Below are 13,286 nucleotides of genomic sequence, written 5' to 3'. Positions count from 1 at the left end.
TCATATAAGAAAAAAAATGTTCCACTGTCAACAAAGAAAACTCTGATAAACCACCACACCCTTGTAACTGCCTTAGGAATTACCTGATCATACCTAGGTAGTGTTTACTGCACACCCTAACCAAAAACTTCACTGTTCTCGTTAGACGTATTCTCAAAGACTGGTGTCTTTTTAGGTCACTTTACTTACCAGAAACTTTTTCAAGTCTTTGTAGTTGGTGATGATTCCATTGTGAATAACAATAAATTCTAAAAGAGATAAAAGCATTGATGACAAAACATTATAGGCCTAGTAAACACTTTAAATAGCCATTACTGTTGATAGATTTTTCTCAAGTCAAAAAATTTGTCAAACTTATACTTCCAGGTGTAATCAAGTACTATCTACTTTTCATTACCAGACCTCAGGTAGATCAGCAGCATAGTTAATGTGGATTAGTGAAAGCACACAGTGTTAGGAAGGCGGATATAGTGCCGGAACTACAATAAACTGGGGTATAGAGCCATCAGCTTGAGTTGTGGCTAAACTACTAACCCAATGTCACCACATGAAAGGAGCAAGATTACTGGGCCTGTTTCCTCGCTGGCAAAATGAGGGGGCTCAACTAAATAACTATTATTCTCGCTTCTTTGTTCATTCCTTCTTGTGCATAAAACATTCTTAAGTTTAAAGAGAAAGGCTTTCAAACTAAAATAATTATCTGATTTATACTAAATGAGTTTAAGAACTAAAGATAAGAAGTTACTAAGAAAAACCAGTTATTCAGTTCTAGAGTTAAATTTATTTATCTGAGGTCCAGATAATTACTAAAACGTCAGATAAATGAATGTTAAAATCAAATTCCAAGATCAAAGACATATGGTAGTGGGATAATTTTTACCCTTTTTGATTAAATAACTTTGAAATATCTAAGTCTGGGTAATCAAGAGTTGAAAATATTATTTTTAGTCATTGACAGTATATGTAAAGACTACAAATGTGGACTTATTTAAATTTCATCTAAGTCAGGAGAGAAATCACCACTAAATTCAATTTTGTATTAAATTATCAAAAATTTTTTAATATATTTAAAGATCTGACATTTTGGTTTGATGTTACATGAGCTTGAATTGAATGTATTACAAACCAAGTAAAAAATAAACATTTCTATTAGATTTTTAAGAAAAGATTATACCATGAAATACTACAAAAATAAATCTAAAATAATTTTTAATGGTAGAACACAGAGAATCATAAATAGCCCATAGCTGATATAAAGCCTTAAATTAAAGCCAAATTCTCAAAACATAATCTAGATATAAGTTTTCAGAAATCTTTTATAAAGGCCTTGTCAGTATTAAGTTTGGGTGGTTATTAGCATTCTAATCCGATTCAGTAATAATTATGTGAAGCACAAGAAACCTAAAAACACAACTTCTGAATTAAACTATAAAATCTTATCTCAAAAGGGATATATACACTACATACATCTATACATATATAGATGTATGTATTTGCTTGTTTTTAAAAATGGAAGAATAGACTCTAAAATATTTTTTGAACGGTTATCTGCAGAGAGAGATGGAATAAGGAAGAGGAAATAAGATACAAACTAGACTTATTTTAGTATGCTTCTTTTACAGGCGTGACCTCAGAACTATACAAATATTTTAAACAGTTAAATAAAATTAATGTTTAAAGAAAATCAATCCCTAAAACTCAAAATAAAATAAAACATTAACATAGTGCTGTATCCAGCTGGCAGCACAACCACATAGAAAAAGATTATTCCAAGTGACTCTAAAACACAGTAATTTGATTATTCATCCCTAGAGAGACATACCCTAAGGACAAAAAAACCAATTAACAAAAAAACAGTAACCATACTTGTTATAGTAGTGTTGGCATCATGATTCTGTAGTATATACATCATGTGAGAGATCAAGTAAGTGTGTTGCTGGTGTAAGAACTAAGTTTTTAGGTGTGATTGAAAGGAAATACACAGATCAATGAGGTCAAGTAAAAACCTTACAGCACTGGATTTGAACTGTAGTTGTGTTTTACCTTTAAATGTATACGTGCATGTGTGCACACACACAGAGGTAAATATATTTCCTAGCTCTGCCCACTGAAAAGGCCTAGATGCAGTGAGCATTTCTAGGACCTGTTTACAGTCTTTAAATATCATTTCCACTAAAAGGAACTATGGCTCCTTAGAGAAACGGCTGATTTCAGGTCTGGAGCAGGATTAGATGAACCTGGAACATCTTGGCCTACCAGAAAATAACAGACTATTGAGCCTACTGGGTCACATCAAAAGTACTCAGAAGCCAATGTGAAAAATCTCCCAATAGCCTAAGATGGGAAAAATTGTGCATCAACATAGACAATTATTTCAGTGTTTTGAAACAAATGAAATACTTTAAATGCATGAGTTTACACCAATAAAAAAGGAACTCACTGTTCATCTCAGAATATTAGAAACCACTTCATTTTTGAGAAATGGTAAATAAAGGGGGGAAAAAAATCAAACATTTATTCTGCCTTTCCTATACAATCTGTACTTCAAGGTAACCAAGCAGTTGATATGAAGAAGTTTCTCTTTATAGAAGTATTTGAGACATAAGTGAAGAAAGAATGATAGTATTAGACTAGCACCATTCTACAACCCCTAAAGAAAGAAAGAATCTTGGCAACGATCATCAATGGCCGCTAACAGCACAAAAAGAAAAACATCCAAACATTATATACCTCCAGATGTTAAGACCATACCAATTTATAATAAACAGAAGGGAGAGAGAAACATGTTAAATGACAGCCCGGATACAAGCAATTAGCAAGATCTAGACTGCTGGAAACTCTGTAGGACAAACAAGGGTAAACCGCCAAGAAAAAGGACAGAAAGGGAGCAGTGCCTTAAAGCAGTGCCTTAAGAGACTTAAGAGACACATCAATCTACTAAGTCCTTATCTTTTACAGATACACACTTAAATATTTACAAATTAAATGCTATGAGATCTAGTTATCTGTGATCTATCTATCTATATGATATCTATTGGTTTGAAAATACTCTTCATGGGGCAGTAGACATAAACATCACTGATCATATATTGTTAAATGTTAAAGCTGGGTGATGGATACATCAGGTTCTGCATGCTCTCTACTTCTGAATATGTTTGAAATTTTACACGTTAAAATAATGAAAACATAAAAGCCATCATTCTTCTCCCGTTATTGGCCCTCTACAATCCTTCCAAAGCATGCAGCATCTGTCCATACCATTATTTTTATCAGAGCGCTGGGGATGGCTATTGACTGGACTGGGTTCGCCATGTGTTGCCCAACGGGTATGAGCTATTCCAAGGTGTACGTCAAATTCTATATCCAAATCCATATCCTGTTGTTCTAAAGAAGATATAACAAAAGATTCCAATATTAAATCATGTTGTAGAGATGATGCTACAAGCTATATTTATATATAATTATTACAGTGCTACTCACCTGGAATATACAATTATTAAAACTGATGATCAGGCATATTCAAAATAGTAATTAAAAGACTTAGAGAGGTTAATGCAGCCAAAATATTTAGGGTGAATGGTTCCAATAACAACCAAAAAACTATATACAAAGAAATAAAGCAAATGTGACAAAATGTTAACAATTTGTAAAGCTAGATGAAATATAGAGGTGATTAATGTACTATTCTTTCAACTTTTCTGGAGTCTTGGAAATTTTCAAATTCAAGAGTTAAGGACAAAAAGAGTTAACATGATTTTTAAAAATCTATATTTAATCCTTGCCTTAGAAAAAAATCAGTATCATTTTAATTAGACATGTAAAAATAAATTCATTCTCTCAACGTCACACAACCTTATGACTGCAATTTCTTTGGTCCCCAGTAAATGTAAACATATCTCACAATATAAACTGCAATTATGGAGCGCTTCCAAAATCAAAGAACAGGTTCTCAAGAACAGAGCAACACTATGAAAGTATGGGGTTACAGATTGATGCTCCTTTATCTTGAAAAGCAGCTTTCTAATTCCTTTTCCCTATGAGCTGTCTCTTCTTGCTTCTTCCAGAAAAAAAATGGACAGTTCTAGTTATTTACTAATAATGCCCTCCTTCTAATTTCCTAAATATAAAATTCATTTGGCTAAGAAACTAGATAATAAAGCTTGTGAGAATTAGGTCTAAATCAAGAACAAATTGCTCAGAAGTCTGAATAGGAAAGTCCATGCACTTTAGCACACACTCGCTGTGGTTTTTATACTGGCTAATGAGAGGTCATTCTAAAACACAAATCTGATTAGGAAATAAGGCTTAAAATCCTTGAACAGACTTGCATTGCTTAAAAAAGTGGTTTATATCCCTATTGCACATATGAATAATCCTAAACCCAGTCACAGGGATTTGCAAAAAGATCCTCAAATTCTAACACACAACTAGAGAGCCACTTTTCTCAAGATAAAGCTCCAACACCTTTTCATGGCATACAAGGTCCTTCACCATCTGCCCCCCACCTACCTTTCCATCCACATCTCTTACCCCTCTCCAATTACTAGCTCTCAACACACCTTTTACAAATAACAGCTAACATCTACTGAGAACTTACTTTGTGCTAGGTTGTAGGGACTCCTCACCACTCTCTCCCTATCACTGTGACCCCAGTCACCATCATCTCTCGCCTTGACTACTTCAACAGAATCCTAACTGTTCCCCCTGTGTCCAATCCTCCCTCTGTACAACCTAGTCTTTGCACGCCAACCAAAGTGATCCTTTCAAATCAGAAGTCAGATCATGTCACTCCCCTACACACCGTTTTCCAGTGGTTTCCCACGACATGCATAGTAAAATCCATCGTCCTTGAGACACTACCTGACCCAGCCCTCAGCCACCTCTCTAGCTTCATCTCCTGCCACTCTCCCCCTCCCTCGCTGTGCTCTGGCCCCACTAACTTTCAGCCATAAGCAGCCCAAGCCCACACGGGGCTTTGCACGTGGTGTTCCCTCTGCCTAGAATTCTTCTTTCAGACAATCACATGGTCTCTGCTCAAATGTCACCTCTACCATATATTTTCTTCATAGCACTAATCACTACCTAACATTATATATTTGTTTGTTGTCTGGCCATCTCACTAAACAGTAAGTTCCATCAGGGCAGAGGGTTTGCCTATCTTGTTCTCTGTTTTGTCTTCAGGGCCTAGAACAATGGCTGGTATATAAAAGGCACCCAATACATATTCATTCGTTATTGAATCCTCACATTACACTGTGAGGTGGGTACTTAATGTCTCCACTTTACAGGCAAAGAAACTGAGGCTCAAAGAAGTCACAGAAGCTGCCATAGGTCATAGTTAAAAGGAAAGAGAGATAGGATTTGAACCCAAATCTGTGACTCCAGAGCCTAAGATAAAACCACAATGTGGTACTCTGCTGTACTATTACATTTGTGACAAGTTAACCTGGCTTCCATCAGAATTTGAGTTCTACAAAAGCAGCAGCCTGCCTTATTATCTTTGAATCCTAAGCACTAAGAGCTAAATAAGGCAGATACTCAAATTTTTATTGGATAGCTCACTCAATGAACGGATAACATCATCAATCTATCTTTCCTAGCTTACCTGTGTTCTGAATAATTAGGGTGACCCGATAAATAACCTTCAGAAAAGTAAAGGATTACTGTGTATCACTATTTAACAGGTTAATGTAAGCAATGAAAATATCTGACTCGTTTTCAGGCTGACTATAATTAAAGCAGCATCTCTCCACACATGCTGGCAAGCCACACTGGAGAAAGTAACAAGAGTCTGTAAATTGAATCCATTTCAAATTTACAGTAATTACCATACCCATTTCACTGCTGCCAAAGGAATATTATCTAATGTCTAATAAGAAAAAATCACTGCTATGACAATAAGCACATTCCTTGTAACAACTATTTCCTACGTTTTATAAATGAATCATGACTTCTAACCCCTGACTCTTCCTTATTCAATGTTACCCCTGTTCTAAAGCCCTCTGTTGAACCTTAAGTCTAGATAACCCCCACACTCAGTTTTCTCTTCTCCCCCCAGCCCCTAAGCTGCTAAGCAACATTGAAGAAAGTCACAAAATTCTGTAAATTGAGTCCATTTCAAGTTCATGGTAATTACCAAGCCTATTTCACTGATGTCATTTAAGGAACATGGATCCATGCTCCTTATTCATTAAGTTGACAGCTCATTCAATTCCACAACAGCTCAGGACATCTTTTCTACTCTCCTCATTCCTCAGTCCTACCTACAGTCCCTCAATTTCCACTTCTCTCAGCTTTTTGCCCTCACCTCATAACTCTGTTTTACTTAGCTTTTCTTTTACCTTTGACTCCTGTAAAGGCTAACTCCCCCACCTATGCCTTGACGTTCTAAAGCTATAATCCCTCAATACCTTTCTTATTTGATCTTCTATCTTCCCACCACCTTCACGCTCAAGGCTTCCTGCCCTCTGCGTACCTTTTCTCAGATGTCATCCTTCTGTCTCTTTTTCTTAATAGTTCAAACATTTAAATTTGCTGGCAATAACACTCAAATACCTATACCCAGAGATATCACACGTTAGCATACAGCCATTTGTGTTTTACATATTCTCTAAGATATAAACTGTAGGAAAACCTTTAATTATTGTCACTCCCGAGAACAGTAGCCCTGCCTTTGCCCCAAAACTCACTGTCTTTACTGCCAACACCATATAATGACAGTACCTAATTCTCTGTATTTGAATTTCCTCATCTGCAAAATGACGATGATAATTTTACCTACTTCATGAGTAATAATGAGGAATAAATGAGTTAACACACAGAAAGCACTTACAAGAGTGCCTGAGACCCAGAAAGCAATCGATAAATGTTAGCTATTATTTTCAAGGTCAGAGTTGCCAATACCTCTTACTCCACCAATCTAATGGCCTTTTCTTTTCTGAGATATAGTCCTTCCCTTTTGTTTTAACAGGTCAAACATATTGAAACTCACTGGGAATAATAAAATAAACATCACAAACATCCAAATATCTATACCTAGAGTTAACAAATGTTAACATCTAGCCATTTGAGCTTTAGATCTTTTTTAAGATACAAAATGTAAAAATGTAGTTGAGGGGCCGGCCTGGTGGCACAGCTCAAGTTCACACATTCCGATTCACTGGCCCAGGTTTTGCCAGTTCGGATCCCGGGTGCGGACATGGCACTGCTTGGCAAGCCATGCCGTGGTAGGCGTCACACATATAAAGTAGAAGAAGATGGGCACGGAGGTGAGCTCGGGGCCAGTCGTCCTCAGCAAAAAGAGGAGGATTGGCAGCAGTTAGTTCAGGGCTGATCTTCCTCCAAAAAAAAAAAAAATGCAGTTGATACCTCCTTTATACCCTGCCCCATCTCATTCCTCCCAGAGGATTCTCAAGTTGATGTACAGCTTTCCTACCTGTACTGTTAGACTTCTATTATGCTAATATGTGTTCATAAATGATAGTATTCTTTTGTGTTTTTTAAGTGGTCCTACACTTTACAGATCCTTTTGCAGGTTGCTCTTTTCACTCAACATCAGGTTCCCAGGAATTATCCACGTCCCTACATGCAGAACCAGATCACTCCTTTCAAAAGCTACATGTGGTCATGTAGTATCATTACAACCAATTCTCCTATTCCCTTACTGGTAGACATTTAGGCTGTTTCTAAATTTTGCTGCAATCGATCTTGTCATGTCTCCTCACCCACAGGGTATTTTTCAAGTATACGCCCAAGAGTGGAAAGTGCTTAGTCACAGGTATAGGCATCTCCCCTTTAAAGATTGTTAGATTGCTCTTCAAAGTGATTTATCAGTTACAAATTCATCAGCAATGTCTACAAGTTCTCATTTCTCCACTACTTCCTGACTTTCCCACAGGAAAGGAGGAGGTATATTTCAACAGGTTGACATCCAAACCTGGTGATTCTAGTCATAATCTGCCCTTCCAGCCTCCCATACCTGTCTACCAATAACATAGATAAAAAGGACTACCTACCACTTCATCAACAAACTTGCCTTCCCTATTCTTTTTATTTATTTTTTTCTTAGGAAGATTAGCCTTGAGCTAACATCTACTGCCAATCCTCCTCTTTTTGCTGAGGAAGACTGGCCCTGAGCTCACATCCTTGCCCATCTTCCTCTACTTTATATGTGGGACGCCTACCACAGCATGGCTTGCCAAGTGGTGCCATGTCCACACCTGGGATCTGAACCGGTGAACCCCGGGCCGCCGAAGCGGAATGTGCGAACTTGCTGCGCCACCAGGCCGGCCCCCATGCCTCCCTTATTCGTATCTTTACCCAAGCCATTGCGCTCGGAAGGCTTTTCCTTCTCACCTTCACTGCCCAAATATAATCAGCAGCCATTCCCTATGTATCCCCAGTCTCCCCAACTTGGGGGAACTTTCTCTCTCCTGAATCTCACAACAATTTGTTTTATTGTCTACTAAAGAATCTACTGTACTCAGCCTGGTATACAGGATGCAGTAAAGGAAGTAGGCAGAACATTTATACTACAGTTTTTGAAGTGCAGTGCCTTCTTTACCTGTAATTTGGGTGCCTGCTTTATCCCTAGCCAATCTTAGCCACAATACACACAAAATAACTATTGATTTAATTTGTTAAACAAGTACTAGAGAGCTAAATATTTAGTTTATGTGAAAAAAAATGACGAAATTCATCATTTTCCTCTTTTAGCTGTACTCCTTTGACAATGATTATGATGGCATCCATTTGAGCAGGTACATAAAAAACCTGCTACTTCCTGCTTTTGGGGGGAGACTTTTTAAATGTTTATTCAATCAATGTACTTGAAAGTTTCTGTTTCATTTTCAAGTTTCCTATGAAAAAATAAAATGTACAAGCATAATGTTATGAACTCAACACTGAGAAGTATATCATCTTTAATGGAGTATGTATCTGTGCGCAACTACTTTATGCCAGAGGAGTAAGAAAATCATCAGAGAAAAAGATGATACTTACCTGATTATATCAGACCTACTAAAAGGTGCAATATCCAGACTTATTATACATCTAAACTAGGCATTTAGTCCAAAGTGAAGACAACCACCAAGTGAAGACACATGAATCAGGGCACCCGTAAAAATCCCTTTGACCTAGGAAAGGCCCTTCCTCAGGAACTGTGGCTACTTTATTTGAGGACACTGAGCTTGCTCTGAACACAATGCACCTAACTAATTTCCTTCCCTAGTTAATATGATCATTTTTGAAGCTCAGGTACATTTTAAAACCAGTACAGACAGTAACAAAATCACTTTTCTTCCTTCTCTTCAACTTTAAGTATCACTGTCTTAAAATGGGCCCCAAAATAGAAGAGAGAAGGTAATTTGGTAGAGAAGAGAGAAGGAAGAGAAGGGTGGGCGGGGCGGCACAAATCAAACTAAGTACGTTACTGTGAACTTCTTCATCCAGTGCTTTGACTTTCCCTTTCTTCTTAATGAGATGGATTTTGCAGGCATTGGCTTCCCAGTCTTTGTCATTGCCTCCATCAAATCCCACACCTAAATCATCAAGAGGCAGAAAAGCAAGATTTAGAAACTGGCTATTACTTACATTATCATTGTAAGGCAAAATTTTTAATTAAAAAATACTTTCATCTAATTAATTCACCTATTTATCAATTCATGTGTCAAGAACCATGATAGTTGCTAGAGACAAAAATGAAAATCACTCAGTTCCTATCCTCAAATTTCTAATAGACAAGGAAAAAATAATTATAGTACAGTGTGGATTAGGTTATAATAAACGTACTACAGGCTGCAGCTGAAGAACAATGGAGAAACGGAGAAGATATGCACCCACCTCAGAAGGGAGATTAAGAGGGAATGTCAGGGAACACATCTCTTGAGAATCTAAAGCTCCTAAGAAATTTGAAAAAGCTACCCTGAAGGTACTGGAAAAAGCACTGAGTAGTTTTAAGTAGAGAAATCACATGGCAAAAACATGTAGAAAACTCTCTTTGGAAACAGTGTAGAGGATAGACTGGAGGAGGAGAAAGAAGAAGAAATCAGCCATCAGAAGTTATAGTCATAGCAAAGCACAAATGAGGAGGGTCTGAAGTAAAGAATGGTAATGAAGACAGAGATAAGTGCTATTAAGACGTAAAACTGCGAGTAAGATGAGAAAGCAGAAGTCTGAGATACTCCTAGGGTCAAAGGACTTGTTGAATGACTGTTGATAAAAGGAACACAGAAAGAATAGAGTAGATAGTGAAGTGAGAACTAGAATGTACTCAGTTCAATTCTGAACATGCAAAGTTTACAATATCGTGGAGAAATTTACCCAGGGAGAAATTTATCCAGGGAGAACTTTCTAGGATGCAGGTGGAAATACACATCTACAGCTTGGGAAATACATCTGAACTGTAAGTCATCAACATATAGGAGGTTGATGAAGTCAGAGCTCACCCATGAAAATACAAAATAAGAAGGAAAGTGGGCCTAGGAAAGTATCTTGAAGAACATAAATATTTACGTAATAAGTAGAAGGAAAGGAGCCCCCAAAGCAGAGAGAAAATAAATAATCAGTGTGTTAGGAAGAGAATGAGGAAGATGTGTTATCAGAGAAGCTAAGGCAGGAGAGAATTTTAAGAACAAAGGGGTTGAGGAACTGACTTTCCATTATCTAAAGAAAGTCATGAAAGATAAATGCCCATTACATCTCGCAATGGTAAGTGTACAGAAAAGAGTTAACACGGTAGGTCTGACACTACTATCCTTAGAAAGGCCTGCCTGTAAAGTTGGCCCTTGGCTGGCACCTGGGAACTTGGATTTCAGGAGGGTTCCCACTGCTCCAACTGATTACAAGTGGCTCACAGCACCTGAACTGTTGATGCAAACAATGTGGCTTATGTTGAACATCTGCTTCCCTTTTGGAGTCTAGAATTCTGGTACGTCAGGCAGAGGGTGTCTATGTAAATAGCCCCCAATAAAAACTCTGGGCACTGAGTTACTAATGAGCTTCCCTGGTATACATTTCACACGTTATCACAACTTCCTGGGGAAATTAAGCACATCCTGTGTGACTTCACCGGGAGAGAAATCTTAGAAGCCTGTGCCTGGTTTCCTCCAGACTTCACTCTGTGCAACTTTTCCCTTTGCTGATTTTTGCATTGTATTCTTTGGTTGTAATAAATCATAGCCGTGAGTACAACTAGATGCTGAATCCTCCTAGGAAATCACTGAATCTGAGGGTGGTCTTGGAGACCCCTGACACAGTTAAGGGAAGGAGCAAGAGTAGAACCTAAGATTGACAAAAAGTTATTTTTATTTGCTTTGTCATTTATTTAAGATAGAAGAATCTTAATCAAGTTTATATGCCAAATCACAGAATCCTTAGAGACAAAGAAATTAAAGTTACAGGAAAGAAAAAAGATAATTTATAGAGGAAAGCCTTCAAGAACTTTGTTCTACGATGAAAATGCCTCATGTGATTTATGTTTTTATGGTAACATTGTTAACAAAAGAAGATACCCGTAAGAAGCAATACTCTACATAAATGCTAATACTTTTGAAATTACATGAACAAACCCTTTATACATGATAAAATATAAAAATTCTTCAAATTAGATTGGTGGTTACCAGAGGGGAGGGGGAAAAGGAGGAGGGTGAAAGGGGACAGGGCACATGTGTATGGTGAAGGATGGTAATTAGTCTTTGGGTGGTGAACATGACGTAATCTACACAGAAATCAAAATACAATGAGGTACACCTGAAATTTACATAATGTTATAAACCAGTTACCCCCAAAAAAAATTAATTCTAAAATATTGTCCAGATTTTAGATTTACCTGAAACAACCCAACAGACATTACTAAAGAATCTAGTCACCTAAAACAAATTAAAAAAACCTCTCTATTTAGACTCAAGAATCATGCAAAACTATAATATTTTTTAAATTTATTTAAAAGAATTTAAATTTATTTAAAAGGAAATACCAGCAGAATCATATCCTCTGTACTCCAGTCTCTGAAGGCCTTTGATTAGGGTCTCCAAGATTTCTCGTCTTGTGCGAGGAACATGGTAGTTTAAGTATGCAAATATACCTGCAAAGAAACAAATTATTTAATAGAAAATTCTGTCTAAACAATCAAAATTAATATAAGCATGACAAAATTCTCATTTGCATAATTAAGGATAAGATGCGCAAAAATGAAAAGCTAGAGTCCATCTTTAAAAAACAAAGAAATCCTCACTTTAAATTGTTTAAAGGCAGTGAAACGTTTTCAAAAGGGAATTTCTCATAAGTATAAAAGATTGAAATAAATACGTCAAAATAAACGTTTAGAGCTTTTTCAAATAAGCTTATAAGGCTGGTCACTAATCTTCCATCATTGCCATTTTGTCAAGTGAAATCTAATTTCTAAAAACTAACCAAACAACAAATTTTTGGTTTATGCCCTAAATACTGTGCATTTGTTTAAAGGAAAACATTTTGTGAAATAAGTATTTTAAGCAACATAGGGCCCTATAAAACTATATAGATGGAATAATTTTTCAACTTCAAAGGACCATGTTGTCAATAACATTTAGAATAAATAACTTGTAAGTATCAATGATGTTGAAAATACTTACAACCAAAGTAGTCTAATAGGTGAAAATGAACTAAAAAATATATATAATCATCTTAAGAGAAACTGGCTTGGATCACTTGTTCACAGATACTAGCAAAAGACAACTATAAGACATGTTAACAACTCGTGAAATCATAGAAAAGAAGCAATCACTTGGAAAAGCAAAACTAGAAATAAAAGGACTAGTACAGTGTGAACCGAGTGGGAAAGAAAGAGGCAGTGGGACCCAGACAAAGGAAATCCACATTTTGGGAACAGCAGCACGGAAATCATCCAAGGGCTTCCATGGTTGTGCTTTGGCCAGGGTGGATAGCTTACATACAGAAAAACTGAAGATCAAAAGAAAGAAAGTATAAGTTCAAGTTGCTTATTTATCAAAGAACCTTCCCTTTTCTTACTATATTATACTATAATGCCACTGATTCATAAGGGGATTAAATTAATTCTGTGGGGTAGAACTTCAGAATGACTAGCCTTCATTTCCATTTGAAAAGGTCTCTTTATTTCTACAAAGAGCTTGGTCCTATCAAAACATTTCAGCATATAAAAATAGCACACTTCTAATATCCAACAAAAAAGCCATCATAACGTGTATGCCGACCACCATGATCAGTACGGTGCAAGTTTTTTTGAAATAAACTATCATGCTCTTCAAAAATACATATATATATATATA

General features: G+C 36.6%; 1 protein-coding gene across 2 annotated transcripts in view; it reads right to left on the bottom strand.

The window, feature by feature from the left end:
* The window catches only part of GFPT1 (glutamine--fructose-6-phosphate transaminase 1), a 56,708-nt gene that overhangs the window by 33,436 nt on the left and 9,986 nt on the right, over positions 1-13,286 (bottom strand). For both annotated transcript variants that reach the window (XM_070572459.1, XM_070572460.1), the window contains exons 2-5: positions 11,975-12,082; positions 9,432-9,539; positions 3,259-3,384; positions 190-248 (exon numbers count right to left, since the gene is read on the bottom strand). In XM_070572459.1, the coding sequence (XP_070428560.1) occupies positions 190-248; positions 3,259-3,384; positions 9,432-9,539; positions 11,975-12,082 (401 nt within the window). The remainder of the gene's footprint in view (positions 1-189; positions 249-3,258; positions 3,385-9,431; positions 9,540-11,974; positions 12,083-13,286) is intronic.

This window comes from Equus przewalskii, chromosome 14, assembly GCF_037783145.1.
Source record: "Equus przewalskii isolate Varuska chromosome 14, EquPr2, whole genome shotgun sequence".
Lineage (NCBI taxonomy): Eukaryota > Metazoa > Chordata > Mammalia > Perissodactyla > Equidae > Equus > Equus przewalskii.
This window is presented reverse-complemented; position numbering and strand designations above follow the sequence as displayed.